General features: G+C 45.1%; 1 protein-coding gene across 1 annotated transcript; it reads right to left on the reverse strand.

Moving 5' to 3' along the window:
* Nucleotides 1–96: 96 nt before the first annotated feature.
* On the reverse strand, nt 97–21693 carry LOC112239116 (alpha-taxilin-like). The gene is given in 14 exon segments (XM_042309844.1): nt 97–1942; nt 1944–2110; nt 2423–2518; nt 5158–5250; nt 5396–5470; nt 8134–8253; nt 8564–8692; nt 9700–9765; nt 14729–14899; nt 16994–17085; nt 18673–19037; nt 19188–19359; nt 20764–20956; nt 21621–21693. Coding segments are annotated over 13 exon segments (1869 nt in total). The 5' UTR covers nt 20951–20956; nt 21621–21693; the 3' UTR covers nt 97–1806.
* Between the last annotated feature and the right edge of the window lie 904 nt (nt 21694–22597).

The raw sequence follows: 22597 nt of genomic DNA on the forward strand, positions 1-22597 counted from the left end.
GTGTCGAGGACGGGAGGGGATAACACATTCTCAGTTAAGTTCTCGTCAAATCAAACTGCCACAAAACTAAATAGCGAGGCTGGTGTTGCATAGATATATCAGTTAAAATATTTTATTACTTGCACCTGATTAACAAATTGAACTATCCGAGTTGTGATTCAACAAATCTTGCTAACATACGTACACTCACCCACACACAGGCATTAATTATTGGTAGCCAACCTTGGTCAGTACATTTCAATATCTGTTTTAGTGGTTAATGGAATCTTACATATTTAACATATACATGGCTCATGGCAGCAAGGAAAGGCAGCATGAAAAAAACATTCCATCGGATCAAATGTTGTAGAATGACCATTGGAAAACAAGGAATATGAGCGTGTGGAATGGATACATGCATATCGTGGGAATGATGACGAAAAAAAAAAAAAAATCTCAATTAGTTAACAATTCTTTTTGTTGTTTTTTTTGGACTGATATCTATATATAGTGGTGAATCTCCATTAGATACACAGGTGTTAAAATAACATATCAAAAAGTCTACAAACTCTGCTGTGTAACATGATATAAAGAAACAAACCAAAACACAAGGCTATTCCCTCTATTCTTGGGGTGTATTCAGTAGTGCACACTGTAGTGAAACATTTTGCAATGGAAAACACGTTTCATATTGGACAAGTTCAGTTTAGTCCCTTCCCTGGTTTGCCCTATTAGCTTCCTGTTGGTTCCGAGACATTACACACCCCTTGGTTAGAGTACTTTCTGTAGATCCACCGATTGCGCAAGATTCCTACAGAATACGTACATAATCCATTAACGCTCTGGACCTCTGGTTCTAGGATAAACAATGATATCTAGAACAGAATGGAAAAAAGTGACATCCCCAACCTAGAGATATACACACTGATCTTTGAACTGAAAAGGTGATGATCCCTACATGCTCTGGGTTGAAGTCCAACTGTGGCCAGACATCTGCTGCTTCACTGTATGACACACACACAAACACACACACAAAAGAAAGACCGATGGAGAGATGTACACACATACTAAATACTCTTGTGGTCCAACATCATCTAGGGTTCTGGTGAAATATAGGACACTATTTTGGGAATAGGGTGCAAATTGTGACAGACTATTCCCATATGGTTCTGGTGAAATATAGGGCACTATATAGGGAATAGGGTGCCAATTGGGGTGCACACTATTTCCATATGGTTCTGGTGAAATATAGGGCACTATATAGGGAATAGGGTGCCAATTGGGGCGCAGACTATTCCCATATGGTTCTGGTGAAATATAGGGCACTATTTAGGGAATAGGGTGCCAATTGTGACACACTCTATTCACATATGGTTCTGGTGAAATATAGGGCACTATTTAGGGAATAGGGTGCAAATTGGGGCGCAGACTATCCTTAGCTTGTGACTTACATGAACATTGCGTACAGGACTTCTCAAAGGAAAGGAAAGGGAAAAACACACAGGATAAGAACCTTCAAGGTGGCACAATCTCCCCTGACTGACATCACCTTCAACTCTCCAGGGGGAAACCAGAGTAAGTAGACGCTGTTACCCGACTACAAATCCAGGATCAGGTTCTCTTGCACCGACCTATTGGGTTTTTAGTTAGGATGGACCAAATGGAAACTGATTCTAGATCTGTGGTTAGGGGACAACTTCATCTTATTCTTGAGGGAATTACACACACCCATACTCTTAACACCTACGTTAGTAGTGGCTTGGCTTGCAGGCTGGAAGTTGGTTCGTGAAGAGGAGAGTGGGAGCGTTGTTGCCCAGGCGAGATGTTTCATTCCTGGGCAGTGAGGGGGGCTGCACAGGCCTGGTTCTCAGTGTCCAACTCTGGGCTGAAGTGGCAGCAGGGTGTGGGGGAACTAGGGGTGGTGGTGTCGGGGTCTGGGCTGGGCTCCTGGGAGTCTATGGGGGAGGGAGGTGGATTCATCTCCTGGGCTGGGGTCGTCCTCGGGGCCGGCGCTAAGGCCCTTTACCTTCTTGCTGAGTTCGTTGCGTTCGTTCTGCAACGCCCGACAGAGCTTCTCCAGCCTCCCCACCTTCCCCTGGAGGCTGTCAAACTCACGCTCCTGCAGAGTTTTCTAGGGAACACACACACACACCACACACACACAGTCAGTCAGTCAGACACCTTGCACTTTTCACAACAATACAAAAATGCACTCACATTAATCTAAAAGTCCCATTCAGAGATTCAAAATCCTGAGTCCAGCCTACCTCCTCAGCCATGTTCATTGATTTAAATCCCGAGTCCAGCCTACCTCCTCAGCCATGTTCATTGATTTAAATCCTGAGTCCAGCCTACCTCCTCAGCCATGTTCAGTGATTTAAATCCCGAGTCCAGCCTACCACCTCAGCCATGTTCAGTGATTTAAATCCCGAGTCCAGCCTACCTCCTCAGCCATGTTCAGCAGGGCCTTGTTGCTGCTCTCCCACCTGGAACGATACATGGTCGTCTCCTTCTCCAGCTTCTTGATCTTCTTCGTCATCTACGGACACACACCCACAGGGTCACATGACCACAACAAAGACAGACCTGCCAACCCGGGAATCGTTTTTTTTTTTACGAGTACCACTTCAGCGCGGCGGCACCCCCAGCCCCACAACACCCACACTGCACAAATAATTTGGCATGCACCGTTTTAAAATATTTTAATTATTGCCTAATAATGATGTTGGCAGAAGACTGCCTCAGTAGTCTACAGACTTATGGGTAATTGGCTGCCCCTCAGCAGCTAACTAGAAATACACTGAAATGTATAATCACAAAGTACATGAGGATGGCTGGGGGGGGGTGATCAGGAATTTGGAGAATTTAGCTTCTTTTTTTTTTTAACACCTGAAACAGCTTATTTTCTGCCATCCAGAGTCATGATCAGTTTCATTCTAAAAGTCTGTTTTTCTGCATATCGATCGAAGCCATATTGGTTATCAAAAAATATATATTAAAAAAAGACACTAATTATGTTGCTCTGCATCTCTGCTAAAATCTGGGTAAAAAGACTGAAAGGAATGTGAGTCTTATTCAGTTATTGCTGGCTATTCTAAAGTCCACCAACCTTGACAGCAGGCATGCCAGCTAAGATACAGGTAACTACAGGTAAAATAAATGACAACGTTTGAGTAAATGAGGGTGGCACGAGCAGTCACTGGTTTGATGAGCATGAAAACAAGGTAAGCCATATTCCATGGCCGTCTCAGGGCATCCGATCTCAACCCAATTGAACACTTGCTGAAGACTCTGGAGAGGTGCCTGAGACAGCGTTATCCACCACCATCAACAAAACACCAAATGAGAGAATTTATTGTGGAAAAATGGTGTTGTATCCCTCCACTAGAGCTCCAGACACTTGCAGAATCTATGTCAAGGTGCACTGAAGCTGTTCTGGTTCGTGGTTGGCCCAACCTCCTATTAAGAGACTTCATGTTGGTGTATTTTATGAATTAAACTTTTATTTAACTAGGCAAGACAGTTAAGAACAAATTACTTTTTATAATGACAGTGTTACCTTATTTTAAATGTTTGTTTTTTATAGACAAGCTAGCTACTCTAACTTGATTGATAGCATGAAATGGCTTCTGGGTATTGAGTTAAGGTTGGGAACCCATCTGTGATAGCTAAAGCCTACTTCATAAAATTGTCAGTCAACCTCCCCCTCAGGAAGTTGGAAGAATTTAAACCTGCCATTTCCTGAAACCTAGCATCTTAAATTATACCAAACAATGTAGCCAACACAGAAGTCTTATGTTTTGATCATAAACGACATTGAGGTGGTCTCAATAAAAAGTCCAGATAATTAAATTTAAGGGTCATGATTATTCTAATTAAAAACTTCATATTCATCACCTCCAGCACCAACAGAATATCAACATGTGAAAACAGCTCGTTTCTATGTTTTGTAGTGAAGAAGAGTGAGGAAGACAAGTGTTCCCAAAGACATCAGTGAGCATCGTGTGATTTTAACCAATGAGGAGGCATTGCATACTAATTGATTGATGATGTCACTGTAAACACTTATCTTCCTGTATCTTTAAAAAAAACAAAAAAGACACCATTTTCACATACGGTGAGTTGATGTTGGGGTGATGCTGGAGACGAACGGGAAGTGGAACATCTTAGAAATAATAGGCGTTTTTATGCAGATAGTCGGGTGAAAATGTAAACTGGCTTCTTCATTTTGTTTTGCGATAAAATTCAGGATAATTCAATTACTGGATGTAATGTAGTCGTGTAGCTTACTGTATGTAAAGGATATTTGGAATGTGAAACAACTGAACTAGGGCTATACAAGCTTGTTTCTGCCCTCATCCACCCGGGCCCTGACCTCATCCGCCCTGACCTCATCCACCCGGGCCCTGACCTCATCCACCCGGGCCCTGACCACTAGGCTACCATTCATTCAACATGCCTCATCGTCATGGGTGACCTGATTATTATGACATCGTTAGCAGCCTACTGTGTTGACCTCCAGAGGACTGATTCATTAACACAACTCTTGCTAATCTTTAACAGTTTTACGAAGGAGTTAACTAGGAAAGTGGTTACGTCAACGTTTACCAAACTCGGTCCTCGGGATCCCAAGGGGTGCACGTTTTGGTTTGAACCCTAACAATACACAACTGATCAACAATAATCAATAATCAATAATCAATAATCAACGCTTGATGATTATTTGGGTCAGCTGTGTAGTGTTAGGGCGAAAACCAAAACGTGTACCCCTTGGGATCCCGAGGACCGAGTTTGGTAAACCCTGGGTTATTGTGCGTAACTTAACACACATACATAGTGGGAAATGTATTCGGCAAACAGTTTGTTCTCCATTTCCCCCTCACACATCAGTGGTATCAACAGACAAAGTGGAGAGCCGTCACCCAGGGAGAAAACAGTACCATGGTTACAGGGGGGGGCAGACCAGAGAGATCGAGACTTTTTCCCCCAAGTCCTCTGATTGGCTCAGCTCCAACTTCAGACGGTTGAGTCAAAAACCAACCATGTGACAACTTGAATCCTATTCACTGGATCGTTTTTCGTACCAGCGCACTTTGACCTCAAATTGTGTGTAGGTTGGCAGGTCTGCGGACTCAAACATGGGTGCGCCTCCATTTTAACACACACACACAGGCTCACCTTCTCCATCTCCTGTTTGAATGTGGTGAACACCTCGTTGCTCTTGGACAGAGTCGTCTGGAACTCCTCAAACTTCTCTGTGTATAAGGAAAGCTAGATGGGGAACAGAGGGGAAACAGAGGGGAAACAGAGGGAGGAGAGTTCATTCACATATTACCTTTACAGCTCAGCAGAAACAGCGAGGATGTTTATCGTAGAGCATCCACTCTGTCCTACAGAGTTCTAGAGAGATTGTTACCTGTTGTTTGAGATGCACCTCCTGCTGCTTCATGAGCTCACACATCCTCTGAGACTCTGCCGCTTCCTTCAGCAGCTGGAGAGACACGAGACAACATGAGACCAACCCTAACCCATCGTCTGAAACTACCTCTTCCTTCAGCAGCTGGAGAGACACGAGACAACATGAGACCAACACTAACCCATCGTCTGAAACTACCTCTACCTTCAGCAGCTGGAGAGACAAGAGACTAGTGCTTTCCAAATACATATTGGGTCTACCAAGAGTCATCTTTTCCTTTGACCAATCGATTGGTCGAAATGTTTAAACGTGTATTTATCTTGGGTTTTAATCAAATCAACTATATGCACTGAGCTTGTCTGATGCTTTAAGCACACGGTTTGATTAAATAATTAAGACACACAAATGACTAGAGGGAGTCCGACCACAATTGATTTGATTGTGCCGGGCTCAGACTTGCTGTGCCGTCTAAAAACCAAAACAATTAGCACCCATTGTCTGTCTCTCCTCCCTGCTGCAGCGACCGACACAGAACATCAACAGTATTTATCTCGCTGTCCAGTGTTACTGGAGCTGTAACATAATTAGAGCCATTTCTAAACTGAAACGTTCTGTTAACCAAAATCCCTCATTTGTTTAGGAAAAATATTGACTCAACCCTCGCTCTCTTTACACGACGGATGTATACATCACATGACCTATATAGCATATCATAATCACGTCAATAAATTGGTTATAACAAACTCGGAACACTAACACTCGAAACAGGAATGTTTACTGGTTGCTCAGTAGGTAAAGGGAATGTCAGATAAGTGGAATAAATGTGACTAGTTGTGGAAAACACTGGATGTCAAGAAAAAGGGAAGGAGCCAGCAGTGTGTGCATATTGTGTGTGCCAAACAGGTGCTGTGTAGATTACAATAACATTTGACCATTTGGAACAATGTAAACACTAAATAAATAAGAAGCGAACCAGCGAGTCGGTTGTAACTTTAAAAACATTTTTTTTTTAAAAAGCCTTTACTACAGCAAATATTTATTTTTTTAAAGTCGCATTAATTCATGATTGCAATTTCCGAAATGGAACGGGCCCATTTATTATTTAAGCTAATTATTCAACGGTCGCTTTGTTATTTATTGCAAAAACTAAAATGCTCGATTGCATTTCTAAATCATGAATGACTCCTACGCTGTGCGATGACACGAACAAATAAATAAACGACTTATTGATACAGGAAGCCTATATAAGTACAAAATCATAACAATGAGATAAAGGAAAAAGGAAGGTTATTATTATAAATACAACATCTGACTATTGGGAACAGTGTAAACAGTAGATAAATACCAGAGAGGCTGGTCTAACAGACAAAAGGGTAAAGCCTTCACTACAGCAAAGCAAAGATTTCTTTTTAAATCAACGCAGTGCCTGTTCAATTTAACATCGAATCACAGCCTACTTCGACTTCGCCAAACGGGTGATGATTTCACAAAAGCGCATTTGCGAAACAAAGCAATCGTTGCACAAATGTACCTTAACCATAAACATAATTAAAATCAATACAATATATATATATATATATTTCTAAACCTGCATATTTAGTTCAAATAAATTCATGTTAGCAGGCAATATTAACTAGGGAAATTGTGTAATTTCTCCTGCGTTCTGTGCAAGCAGAGTCAGGTTATATGCAGCAGTTTGGTCCGCCTGGCTCGTTGCGAACTGTGTGAAGATAATTTCTTCCCAACAAAGACCATAATTAATTTGCCAGAATTATACATAATTATGACATTGAAGGTTGTGCAATGTAACAGCAATATTTTGACTTTTCGGTTCCAAAGTAATAAACGTTTTATTTTCTAAATTTGACCGTATTAATGACCAAAGGCTCGTATTTGTGTATTTTTACATTATAATCAGTCTATGATTTGATAGAGCAGTCTGACTGAGCTGTGGTAGGCGGCAGCAGGCTCGTAAGCATTCATTCAGACAGCACTTTACTGCGTTTTCCAGCAGCTCTTAGCAATGCTTGAACCACAGCGCTGTTTATGACTTCAAGCCTATCAACTCCCGAGATTAGGCTGGCAATACTAAAGTACCTCTTAGAACATCCAATAGTTAAAAGGTATATGAAATACAAATGGTATAGAGAGAAATAGTCCTATAATTCCTATAATATCTACAACCTAAAACTTCTTACCTGGGAATATTGAAGACTCATGTTAAAAGGAACCACCAGCTTTCATATGTTCTCATGTTCTGAGCAAGGAACTTAAACGTTAGCTTTCTTACATGGCACATATTGCACTTTTACTTTCTTCTCCAACACTTTGTTTTTTCATTATTTAAACCAAATTGAACAGGTTTCATTTTATACTTGAGACTAAATAGATTTTATGTATTATATTAAGTTAAAATAAAAGCGTTGATTCAATATTGTTGTAATTGTCATTACTACACACACAAAAATATCTAAAAAATAAATAAATAAAAATATTAAAAAAAAATCTGCTGATTAATTGGTATCGGCGTTGAAAAATCACAATCGGTCGACCTCTGGCTCCCATATGATTATTGTGACTAACGATAGCTTGTCTTCATTTGGACACTCTTGAAAACGAGATGCATCAAGTGATTTCATCCTGTAAAATATATATATATATATATATATATTCTCATCGAGTTGAATATGTTGACTAGAGTGTTCACCAAACAACCATATTATTTTACTGTTACTCACAAAGTCCTTCTCTCTGTGATGGCGGTCCTCTGACTCTATGAGCAAACCCTGAGACTGGTGTAGCTTAGCATCCACCAACTGTTGCTGCAGTTCCTTATGCTTGAACACCTTGTCAATGTGCTGAGAGAGGACAGGGGGTTAACACTCACATGACCAGAACATTGTCAGACATTTACTGCAGTTGCACCTTGTGTGCTTTAGTTGTGTAAGTCAATGGACTTGTCCTAGCAGACCTCCCGTCTGCTCCTCCTAGAAACACACACGCCGCTCTCCCCACTCGTAACCACGCACGCCGCTCTCCCCACTCGTAACCACGCACGCCGCTCTCCCCACTCGTAACCACGCACGCCGCTCTCCCACTCGTAACCACGCACGCCGCTCTCCCCACTCGTAACCACGCACGCCGCTCTCCCCACTCGTAACCACGCACCTCCTCTCGTAGTTCGTACTGTTGGATGAGTTTCTTGAGCTTCTCTGCCAGCTCAGAGTTCTCCAGCCTCAGACTGGCATTCCTCTCGTCATGCTGCTCCATCTGGGCCTGGATGTCATACAGAGTCACCTGTGAACACACGCAAACACACACCACACGCAAACACACACCACACGCAAACACACACACACGCAAACACACACCACACGCAAACACACACCATACGCAAACACACACCACACGCAAACACACACACACCCCACACGCAAACCCCACACGCACGCAAACACACACACACGCACCACACACACACACACGCAAACACACACGCACACCACACGCAAACACACACACGCAAACACACACACACACACGCAAACACACACACCACACGCAAACACACACACCACACGCAAACACACACACCACACGCAAACACACACACGCAAACACACACACCACACGAAAACACACACACACACGCAAACACACACACGAAAACACACACACGCAAACACACACACACACGCACACACACACACGCAAACACACACACACACACACACACACACACAAACACACACACGCAAACACACACACGCAAACACACACACGCAAACACACACACGCAAACACACACACGCGCAAACACACACACGCGCAAACACACACACAAACACACACACACGCAAACACACACACACGCAAACACACACACACACGCAAACACACACGCAAACACACACACACGCAAACGCACGCAAACACACACACGCACACACACGCACACACACGCAAACACACGCACACACACGCACACACACGCAAACGCACACACACGCAAACGCACACGCGCACACACACGCAAACGCACACGCACGCAAACGCACGCAAACACACACACGCAAAACACACACGCAAAACACACACACACGCAAACACACACACACACACACCACACACACACACGCGCTAGAGGACATTACAATAGACACCAACTGGTGTTGAATCTTTGAACGTCCACAAAGTATTTCCCAGATTTCTCACCTCATTGGAGAAGACGGCGGCCCATAAATCAACGCATCAAGGAAAAGATTTGACATTCATCCCCTCTTTACATGACGCTAGTGGCTCACCTGGAAGTGTGACGTCACTTCCTTCCTCTTCTCCTCCTCCACACGTGCACGCTGCATCCCGTCGTCCTGCAAGAGCAGGTTAAAGTTTGTGTAAAACGTATGGCTCCATTTTAGTCCAGAAAGCTGTTTAACTTCATGAGTCGGAGACGACTGATTCGCATTACGGCCCGGTCCAGACCTGCCAACCCGGTCCAGACCTGCCAACCCGGTCCAGACCTGCCAACCCGGTCCAGACCTGCCAACCCGGTCCAGACCTGCCAACCCGGTCCAGACCTGCCAACCCGGTCCAGACCTGCCAACCCGGTCCAGACCTGCCAACCCGGTCCAGCTTTTTAAGAGGACCAGACGCACGCGGCAAATTGGAGATTCATAAACATTACGGATCACACCCGGTTCAGTTCAGTCCTCTGAAAAAGGCATTTACAAAACAATAAAAGATTCATACTGATAAGTACGGAACATATGAGATAATTATACGTTGTGGAATTAGCACAGATTGTCCGTTTATTCCATTACATTACATTGTACAGTGTAGAATGGAGATAATTATCATTGACGTTTTTTCTTAGCACATATCCCAAGTTTATTCTCTATAGTGGGGAACGCTAGTCACCTCTCAAACAGGGCTCACAAGTTTATTCTCTATAGTAGGGGAACGCTAGTCACCTCTCAAACAGGGCTCACAAGTTTATTCTCTATAGTAGGGGAACGCTAGTCACCTCTCAAACAGGGCTCACAAGTTTATTCTCTATAGTAGGGGAACGCTTGTCACCTCTCAAACAGGGCTCACAAGTTTATTCTCTATAGTAGGGGAACGCTAGTCACCTCTCAAACAGGGCTCACAAGTTTATTCTCTATAGTAGGGGAACGCTAGTCACCTCTCAAACAGGGCTCACAAGTTTATTCTCTATAGTAGGGGGGAACGCTTTCAGTCACCTCTCAAACAGGGCTCACAAGTTTATTCTCTATAGTAGGGGAACGCTAGTCACCTCTCAAACAGGGCTCACAAGTTTATTCTCTATAGTAGGGGAACGCTAGTCACCTCTCAAACAGGGCTCACAAGTATTGGCTTTTTAGACACCGTTCCTAATCAACACTAAAAGCAAAATCATTTTGAAAACATAAAAAACAAAATGGTATCAACTCAGACCGCTGTTCAGTAGGCTACCGCAAAGGGACTCAGACCGCTGTTCAGTAGGCTACCGCAAAAGGGACTCAGACCGCTGTTCAGTAGGCTACCGCAAAGGGACTCAGACCGCTGTTCAGTAGGCTACCGCAAAGGGACTCAGACCGCTGTTCAGTAGGCTACCGCAAAGGGACTCAGACCGCTGTTCAGTAGGCTACCGCAAAGGGACTCAGGCCGCTGTTCAGTAGGCTACCGCAAAGGGACTGTTCAGACCGCTGTTCAGTAGGCTACCGCAAAGGGAATCCGAACACTGTTCAGTAGGCTACCGCAAAGGGAATCCGAACACTGTTCAGTAGGCTACCGCAAAGGGAATCCACTGTTCAACACTGTTCAGTAGGCTACCGCAAAGGGAATCCGAACACTGTTCAGTAGGCTACCGCAAAGGGAATCCGAACACTGTTCAGTAGGCTACCGCAAAGGGAATCCGAACACTGTTCAGTAGGCTACCGCAAAGGGAATCCGAACACTGTTCAGTAGGCTACCGCAAAGGGAATCCGAACACTGTTCAGTAGGCTACCGCAAAGGGAATCCGAACACTGTTCAGTAGGCTACCGCAAAGGGAATCCGAACACTGTTCAGTAGGCTACCGCAAAGGGAATCCGAACACTGTTCAGTAGGCTACCGCAAAGGGAATCTGAACACTGTTTGCTAGAAGAGTCCGCTGTTTCAGCCTATGTAAAGGTGCCTATTGGATTTCTTTCCAGTGCATACATAATTTCAGATTTTAGAAATCTCAAATCTAGTGCGAAGTCATTTGAGAAGCATTGCCTCTACAGCTAATACCGGACACTAGGGTCGCAAAGGGTTGGAAACTTTCTGGGAAATTTCTGGAAACTTCTATGGGAAGTTAAGCCCGGGAATTTTGGGAATGTTTCTTAAATTCATCAAAAAAAAGTTGGTTTATAACAGTGAACTTTTTTTGTGGGATTACACATAAGGCAATTCTAGGTCTTGTGGCATATTTTGGTTAAACTCCCCAATTCAATAGAATTGCAACCCTCTACATGCACAGTGCATTCTTCCATCACATGTACTGCTGATTCTCAAGATCTTACACACTAATGGGATGCTATTGAGCCCACACTACTACACTGTCCGAGCCAAGGACAACATGCTTTCTGGTAAGTTCTGATTACAATACTGGGTGGGGTGAATATATTTTATATGACATACATGATTTTTGTTAACTAGTAAATAGTAGCCTACATCAAAGTGTGTTTAAATCATTTCTAACTTAACAACTTCTGCTAGTTAGCTTTTGCTACCATGTGGGTTTTAGCTTGCTTGAGCCTGCTAACCGAGGAGTGTTAATTCACCCGTTTCCATACACATTTATTTTTAAAACATTTATCTTGCAAAGGAGTTGTTTAATCTAACTGCTTAACTATATCTGTACATTTGAGGCTTTTTGAACCTTATACAACGAGCCACCCTCAACAAGGTTGGAAAGTGACAGTGAAGATGAGGCCTCAAGAGTTTGATGTTCAAGAGGTGGACATTGAGGAGGTCCAGGGAGAAGACATGGAAGCCCTGAGAGGAAGACCCAACCAAAGCTTTAGTTTCTCGACTACAAATCTGTCGTTCTGCCCCTGAACAGGCAGTTAACCCACTGTTCCTAGGCTGTCATTGAAAATAAGAATTTGTTCTTAACTGACTTGCCTAGTTAAATAAAGGTAAAAAAAGAAAGAAAGTGTACTTCTGATAAGGTTAAAGGTTTCTGTCTCCATTTACGTGGAAAATACAACTAAATAGGATGCAGAATTAAATGTGTCACTCTCGCACAAATGCGACCAGTTATTTTTTTGTATCTGCATTTAATTTCATTCACTAGCAAACTAGTGAACTGTTGTCACTTTAGAGCCCACTGAATGTCCATCTTCTGTTCGCTAACGTTAGCTTGAAACAACCAGTATTTACCTTTCCACAACACACAAAGTCCAAAAGGGAATCGTCCATTTACGTACAGCTGACAGTCGACAAACTCAGCATCCCAACAAACAGGAGGAGGGGCAGACACGGGGCAGCTACGTCCAATAAGGATGTATTCATCCGTGGACACAAACTCCGTACATGTCTGTGTGTTGCAGCTCGAGAACCAGGACGTTAAGGTTGACTCAGTGGATATTAAAATGTAAAAATAAATACAAATAAAAAATGTTTTATCAGGCCCTATTCATTTCTGCGTACTTCTAACTCGGATCTCGTACATGGACAAGGAATTGCGTAGCTGGTACGCAAAATGTTTGCCGGTCTGAAAGCGTACTGTGCATGTCTGTGTAACCAATGTGAAATGGCAAGCTAGTTTCAATGACGTCACTCGCTCTGAGACCTTGAAGTAGTTGTTCCCCTTGCTCTGCATGGGCTCTTGTGGCGCAATGGATAACGATGCTTTGAGGGTGACTGTGTGCAGAGGGTCTCTGTTTCGATCCCAGGTAGGGGACGAGGAGAGGGACGTAAGATATACTGTTACATCTGCATAACCCCTAACACAGCCCAGCTAGCCCTAACCTAACCCAGCTAGCCCAGCCCAGCTAGCCCTAACCCAGCACAGCTAGCCCTAACCCAGCTAGCCCAGCCCAGCTAGCCCTAACCTAACACAGCTAGCCCTAACACAGCCCAGCTAGCCCTAACACAGCCCAGCTAGCCCTAACACAGCCCAGCTAGCCCTAACACAGCCCAGCTAGCCCTAACACAGCCCAGCTAGCCCTAACACAGCCCAGCTAGCCCTAACCTAGCTAGCCCTAACCTAACCCAGCTATCCCTAACTTAACCCAGCTAGCCCTAACCCAGCCCAGCCAGCCCTAACCTAAACTAGCTAGCCCTAAACCAGCCCTAACCTAACCCAGCTAGCCCTAACCCAGCCCAACTAGCCCGCCCTAACCCAGCCCAGCTTTAGCTCAGTAGTGTGACAAAGGTACAGTGCCTTGCGAAAGTATTCGGCCCCCTTGAACTTTGCGACCTTTTGCCACATTTCAGGCTTCAAACAAAGATATAAAACTGTATTTTTTTGTGAAGAATCAACAACAAGTGGGGCACAAGTGGAACGACATTTATTGGATATTTCAAACTTTTTTAACAAATCAAAAACTGAGACTATCACAATGCAGGTGCATTTATACGGAGACTTGATTACACACAGGTGGATTGTATTTATCATCATTAGTCATTTAGGTCAACATTGGATCATTCAGAGATCCTCACTGAACTTCTGGAGAGAGTTTGCTGCACTGAAAGTAAAGGGGCTGAATAATTTTGCACGCCCAATTTTTCAGTTTTTGATTTGTTAAAAAAGTTTGAAATATCCAATAAATGTCGTTCCACTTCATGATTGTGTCCCACTTGTTGTTGATTCTTCACAAAAAAATACAGTTTTATATCTTTATGTTTGAAGCCTGAAATGTGGCAAAAGGTCGCAAAGTTCAAGGGGGGCGAATACTTTCGCAAGGCACTGTACAAGTGTGAGCAACCGCTTTACCGAGAGAGGAAGTACCTGCTTCACCATCCTTTAGAGAGGAAGTACCTGCTTCACCATCCTTTACCTAGAGAGGAAGTACCTGCTTCAACATCCTTTAGAGAGGAAGTACCTGCTTCAACATCCTTTAGCGAGGAAGTACCTGCTTCAACATCCTTTAGAGAGGAAGTACCTGCTTCAACATCCTTTAGAGAGGAAGTACCTGCTTCAACATCCTTTAGAGAGGAAGTACCTGCTTCAACATCCTTTAGAGAGGAAGTACCTGCTTCACCATCCTTTAGAGAGGAAGTACCTGCTTCACCATCCTTTAGAGAGGAAGTACCTGCTTCACCATCCTTTAGAGAGGAAGTACCTGCTTCACCATCCTTTACCTTGAGTGTGCGGTTGTGTCTCTGCAGCTCCCGACAGAGTGACTCCAGTTTGCTGCGTGCCAGGATGGTCTTGCTGTGTTCGTTCCTCAGGTGGTCCGTCTCCTGCACCAGCTGAGACTGTTTTTTCTGCAGGACCCGCATTAGCTTCTGATTGTTCCGCCGCTCTTCCAGCTAAACACACACACACACAGGGGGACGAATGCACAACATACACAGGGGGACGAATGCACAACATACACAGGGACACGCACAACATACACAGGGACACACACAGGGGGACGAATGCACAACATACACAGGGACACGCACAACATACACAGGGACACACACAGGGGGACGAATGCACAACATACACAGGGACACGCACAACATACACAGGGACACGCACAACATACACAGGGACACGCACAACATACACAGGGACACGCACAACATACACAGGGACACGCACACAGGGGGACGAATGCACAACATACACAGGGACACACACAGGGGGAATGCACAACATACACAGGGACACACACACACAGGGGGACGAATGCACAACATACACAGGGACACGCACATACAGTTTAATGCAGGGACACCACACAGGGGTTCAGTTACACCTGCAAAAGCTATTGATACAAATGGACACGCACAAGTCATGGACACAGGGACACGCACTGCACAGGGGGAGCTGGGTGCACAACATACACAGGGACACGCACAACATACACAGGGACACACACACAGGGGGACGAATGCACAACATACACAGGGACACGCACAACATACACAGGGACACACACAGGGGGACGAATGCACAACATACACAGACACACGGAATATAGTTTAATGCATGAAAATCCTATTACAGCTGTTCAGTTACACCTACATGAAAAGCTATTGATAAAATGGCTCCAATAAGTCTCCTGGATGGAAGTCTAGGGGGGAAACAAGTCAGGCTGCCAAGGGAAGCTGGGTGTGTCGGCCATGTCCTTGGCCAGTAAAGACACTGTACAGCGGTTCCCCCTCTAGCACCCCACCCTGACCATTCCCCTGCAGTTCCCCCACCCTGACCATTCCCCTGTGGTCACCCACCCTGACCATTCCCCTGCCCCCACCCTGACCATTCCCCTGTAGGTCACCCCACCCTGACCATTCCCCTGTAGGTCACCCCACCCTGACCATTCCCCTGTAGGTCACCCCACCCTGACCATTCCCCTGTAGGTCACCCTTAACCATTCCCCTGTAGGTCACCCCACCCTGACCATTCCCCTGTAGGTCACCCCACCCTGACCATTCCCCTGTAGGTCACCCCACCCTGACCATTCCCCTGTAGGTCACCCCACCCTGACCATTCCCCTGTAGGTCACCCCACCCTGACCATTCCCCTGTAGGTCACCCCACCCTGACCATTCCCCTGTAGGTCACCCCACCCCACCCTGACCATTCCCCTGTAGGTCACCCCACCCTGACCATTCCCCTGTAGGTCACCCCACCCTGACCATTCCCCTGTAGGTCACCCCACCCTGACCATTCCCCTGTAGGTCACCCCACCCTGACCATTCCCTGTAGGTCACCCCACCCTGACCATTCCCCTGTAGGTCACCCCACCCTGACCATTCCCCTGTAGGTCACCCCACCCTGACCATTCCCCTGTAGGTCACCCCACCCTGACCATTCCCCTGTAGGTCACCCCACCCTGACCATTCCCCTGTAGGTCACCCCACCCTGACCATTCCCCTGTAGGTCACCCCACCCTGACCATTCCCCTGTAGGTCACCCCACCCTGACCATTCCCCTGTAGGTCACCCCACCCTGACCATTCCCCTGTAGGTCACCCACCCTGACCATTCCCCTGTAGGTCACCCACCCTGACCATTCCCCTGTAGGTCACCCACCCTGACCATTCCCCTGTAGGTCACCCTTGACCATTCCCCTGTAGGTCACCCTTGACCATTCCCCTGTAGGTCACCCTTGACCATTCCCCTGTAGGTCACCCTTGACCATTCCCCTGTAGGTCACCCTTGACCATTCCCCTGTAGGTCACCCTTGACCATTCCCCTGTAGGTCACCCTTGACCATTCCCCTGTAGGTCACCCTGTGTTGAGCTACCCTGACCATTCTCCAACACAAGGAGACAAACTACTACTGTCTGATACACAGATGGAGGCTAGAAATAAGAGGTTGGCTAGCATGCCGAAATGAAAAGACAGTAACTAAATCAAACAGCCGTTGAACCACACGCGAGTCAAAGCATTTATGAGAGTCACTAGTTACCAGTTCAGCATACTTCTTACAGAGGCCTGTCAGTTTCTCCTCTGGAGTACTCAGAGTATTCAGGGTCTGCATCAGCAGGGTGATCTCTTTACCTGCAACACACAGGAGAGGGGAACACATTCAGCGCAACACAGGAGAGGGGAACACATTCAGCGCAACACAGGAGAGGGGAACACATTCAGCGCAACACAGGAGAGGGGAACACATTCAGCGCAACACAGGAGAGGGGGGGACACATTCAGCGCAACACAGGAGAGGGGAACACATTCAGCGCAACACAGGAGAGGGGAACACATTCAGCGCAACACAGGAGAGGCAACACAGGAAACACATTCAGCGCAACACAGGAGAGGGGAACACATTCAGCGCAACACAGGAGAGGGGAACACATTCAGCGCAACACAGGAGAGGGGAACACATTCAGCGCAACACAGGAGAGGGGAACACATTCAGCGCAACACAGGAGAGGGGCGCAACACATTCAGCGCAACAGGAGAGGGGGGCAACACATTCAGCGCAACACAGGAGGGGGGCAACACATTCAGCGCAACACAGGAGGGGGAACATTCAGCGCAACACAGGAGAGGGCAACACATTCAGCGCAACACAGGAGAGGGGGGGCAACACATTCAGCGCAACACAGGAGAGGGGGAACACATTCAGCGCAACACAGGAGAGGGGAACACATTCAGCGCAACACAGGAGAGGGGAACACATTCAGCGCAACACAGGAGAGGGGAACACATTCAGCGCAACACAGGAGAGGGCAACACAGGAACACATTCAGCGCAACACAGGAGAGGGGAACACATTCAGCGCAACACAGGAGAGGGAGGCAACACATTCAGCGCAACACAGGAGATGGGGGGCAATTCACATTCAGCGCAACACAGGAGAGGGGGCAACACATTCAGCGCAACACAGGAGGGAGGGGCAACACATTCAGCGCAACACAGGAGGGGGAACACATTCAGCGCAACACAGGAGGGGAACACATTCAGCGCAACACAGGAGGGGAACACATTCAGCGCAACACAGGAGAGGGGAACACATTCAGCGCAACACAGGAGGAGGAGAACACATTCAGAACACATTCAGCGCAACACAGGAGAGGGGGCAACACATTCAGCGCAACACGGGAGGGGGGAACACATTCAGCGCAACACGGGGGGGGGCATATTCAGCGCAACATGGGGGGGGCATATTCAGCGCATATTCAGCGCAACATGGGGGGCATATTCAGCGCAACATGGGGGGGCATATTCAGCGCAACATGGGGGGCATATTCAGCACAACATGGGGGGGCATATTCAGCGCAACATGGGGGGCATATTCAGCGCAACATGGGGGGGGTTATATTCAGCACAACATGGGGGGGCATATTCAGCACAACATGGGGGGCATATTCAGCGCAACACCACCTCATCACAACAGGGACCCAATAACACACAAGGGGAAGCTATCCAGCCCTAAACCCCTAGCCACCACATGTAAGACTAAAATAATCTGATGGATGACAGCTAGATATTAGTGACCAATCCTGGTCCGGAAGACCATATCGGTCTCCAGGATTGGAGGCGACTGACCTACACTCAGCCAATCATTTCAGATCAACGACAAGCATCCAGGAATACGGCCCAGGGATTGATTTCAGCCAGAGTAACAGAACCAGTCCTTACCCAGCCCCTTCACCTTCTTCTTCTCTTGAATCTTCACTTTCTCCACTCCGCCGGTGTTCACTTTGACCTCCTCCAGCTTGGCATCCAACTCCTTCTCATTGGCCAGGCCGTTGAGCACGGGGCAGTATGATTGGCCGTTGGGCAGGTTAACCCCGTCCTCCCCGTTGTCCTCCAGGCAGTAGGTGTTGAGGATGTCCTCCAGCTGGCGGCTCAGCTCCTCAGCCATGTCACACTGAGACGACACCCCCTCCTCTATAGTGGAGACCGGGAGGGGTACAGGGTCTGCTACAGTGGAGACGGGTACGGGGTCTGCTACAGTGGAGACTGGTACGGGGTCTGCTACAGTGGAGACTGGTACGGGGTCTCTGCTACAGTGGAGACGGGGTCTGCTACAGTGGAGACGGGGTCTGCTACAGTGGAGACGGGTGGAGACGGGGTCTGCTACAGTGGAGTGGAGACTGGTACGGGGTCTGCTACAGTGGAGACTGGTGCAGGGGTCTGCTACAGTGGAGACTGCTACAGTGGAGACTGGTACGGGTCTGGGGTCTGCTACAGTGGAGACTGGTACAGGGTCTGCTACAGTGGAGACTGGTACAGGGTCTGCTACAGTGGAGACTGGTACGGGGTCTGCTACAGGTGGGACCGTGGGGATGGCTGCAGACTCTGCTGTGTTGGAAACGGCAGCCACTAGACAGGGGACAAAAGATATATAAAGACATATTTTTTTTTTTACATGAAATTCAGCAATAACAATGACTTATTGGACTTTGAAGTATGTAAGAACAACAAGCGGACATAAAAATGATTTATAATAACAAAGCAAACAAACACTCAAAGATCAATCAAAGAAAGAACCCACAAAGCTACACTGCAAGCTACAAACACTTATGGGCCTAATCATATAATTCCATATATAATCCCTAATCATATAATTCCATATATAATCCCTAATCATATAATTCCATATATAATCCCTAATCATATAATTCCATATATAATCCCTAATCATATAATTCCATATATAATCCCTAATCATATAATTCCATATATAATCCCTAATCATATAATTCCATATATAATCCCTAATCATTTAATTCCATATATAATCCCTAATCATATAATTCCATATATAATCCCTAATCATATAATTCCATATATAATCCCTAATCATATAATTCCATATATAATCCCTAATCATATAATTCCATATATAATCCCTAATCATATAATTCCATATATAATCCCTAATCATATAATTCCATATATAATCCCTAATCATATAATTCCATATATAATCCCTAATCATATAATTCCATATATAATCCCTAATCATATAAAAAAAGGAACTCAGTTGGTCTAATAGTAAAGATGTGTCATTTAACTTTGATGTGTCATTTAACTTTTAAAATATATTATTTTATTGTGCCATGAAACACAACAAGCTAGACATTTCTCAGCCTGGCTACCTGCACACATTCATCCTCTATCCATAGAACTGCACTGCACACCTGCCATTGATGAATGGAAAGAGACACTGTTACAATGAATGGCATTCAGTGACTGTCAAATAGGCCCCACAGAATTGACGAGTCCACTGCTGTCCGCACGCGTCTCAAACACACATCTACGCTGTGTCGAAATGGAACTGTTATCGTCGAATCCACTTCGCGCGGTCCTGCCTATGTGGACGTAGAAATTCAGTGTCATGAGTGTTGTTGAAGGTTCCCAGCTGAGTTGAGAGCTGGAGGAGGTATGTTCATTAATTGAATAGTAGCAGACTTGACTTTGTGGATAGGAGCAGTGATATCTATTCAACGCTAGAGAGAGAAAAAGAGCCAGCCCAGTCTCAAGAAGTCCACTGTAAAATGACTGCATTTGACTAGTGCCATTATGCCGCGTTCAACATGCTAGTTGGAACTCTGACATTTCAAACTTGCCTACTGGTTGTAGTTATACACACGCCGCGTTCAACCAGTTAGCAGGTCAAAAAATAATCCCAGAGTTACCTTGTTCTGACTAGACTAGCACATGAACGTGGCCATTTGGTTGTCACTGATGTGATGGAACTATGACACACAGCGCCAACTTTACCTGCGCTTCTTTCAGCCCCATCAGTTCGTGAAGGCATGTCCTGCTCTTGCTCTTTTGGGCTACTGGTCTCTGTAACCTTGCTTGCCTCCATCTCTCCCGTGCCAGGTGCTGCATCACTGCCCTGCGTGAACGACTCTCGTGTGTCCTGTTTCTTCTTCATGATGAAATAGATATCCAAATTGTTCATCGAGTACTGTGTTTGTATAGGGGAAAAGTCAAACTGTGGCGTGAGTTACAGAAACCGAATACGCAAGTGTTGTCTAACGATCATAACACGTACCCGTGCTTGAGAAAACCAAGAAATGTTAGTGTCGTCTAAACCTATTAGTTAGCGGACTAAACTCAACTGTATTGCTGAACTCAGTCATTCACCAAGTAGTGGAGTTTAGTTGGTCACCGGAAATCAAGACCGTGCACCTTACCAGAAAATGTGTTGAAACATTTTACATAAGCAATATTACATGTATCTGAAATGGCGAACAACAGCTAGCAAGCAAAGCAAAGAATAAATAAATATGTGGTATGCTAACGAAGTGAAATTGCAACTCGGCCAAAGTGTAGCTAACTACACGAATAGTTGACATATTGGAAAGTCTACTTAATATCTTTGTCTAGCAAGTGAAACAAGACCTCTTCTCTTAGCAACCAAATACACAACTAGGTTTCACTTTAAACAGACATTCGTAACGTTGAGATAACGTTAGTTAGCAAGCTAACTTAGAAAGCTAAATGCTATCTTAGCTCTACGCTACGGAACACCCCCAAAAAAGACGACACTTCAACATATCGAAACAGTCATTATACATACTTGAAAAAATATTTTGGTACTTTATTAAAACATAAAAATGACTGATTACCTTCTTGATCCAACTCAATAAACACACTCCGGCGTTGCCTGCTGCCTTTCCTCCTGCCAACCGATACAGGAAATACGCAATGAACCACGGAAGTGCGTAACTGACAATCCTTGTGGAACATGTAGTTCAAACCCTCAACTCAGAACTACAAAAACGTTCATTCAACGATTCTACATCTTACACATGCGGCAGCAAAAGTACGTTTACGTTTTCGTATCTTTTAGTCATTCAAAACGTGTTAAAGAATTGGAAAAACAGGAGAATAAGGGTTGCAACATTTTATTTCTCGGGGATTTGTTTTGTACAGTTTCCACTGGACAAGTTTATTTTTTTTATACATTTCTAATATTTGTTAATGCATTTGTTTGTTTCTGTGTTCATGTTTGTGTGTCATGTTCAGTTGAAGTGTATCAGTCACTCATTCATACCGTCGGTAATGTCAAGTCACAGTATAATATGGGTTATCATAAGCAAAAAAAAAAAGAATAAAAATATTTGTTGTGTAAATAAATACATTGATGAAAGAGAGCGAAATGAGAGGACCAGAGAATACATCAGGACTGGTCAGTTATGACATATGAAAAAACACTTTATAAACATGTAGCATTGTAAACAATTATAGCCTAGATAGCATCATTTATTTGACAAAGCCAAGCACTAAGGCGTGGCTTGGGATTTTCAGACACCTTTGTCTCAGTTATACACATTTACACAATCTAGGCCAGAAGACAAAAAAAAAATCCCATTTCAAAATGTATTTTAATTATATATATTTTTTAAATCCATGCCTAGGAGTTCTTCCTGACCAAAGGGCCTGACAGGGAAACAGACACTAGAGCAAATGGCACCCTATTCCCTATGTGGTTCGCCATTTTTGACCAGGACCTAATAGGTCTCTGGTCAAAAGTAGTGCACTATATAGGGTATATAAGTGCCCATTTGGGACACAGACAGTTTCTCCTTGTCATTAGGTCAAG

Source organism: Oncorhynchus tshawytscha, linkage group LG31 (assembly GCF_018296145.1).
Source record: "Oncorhynchus tshawytscha isolate Ot180627B linkage group LG31, Otsh_v2.0, whole genome shotgun sequence".
Taxonomy (NCBI): domain Eukaryota; kingdom Metazoa; phylum Chordata; class Actinopteri; order Salmoniformes; family Salmonidae; genus Oncorhynchus; species Oncorhynchus tshawytscha.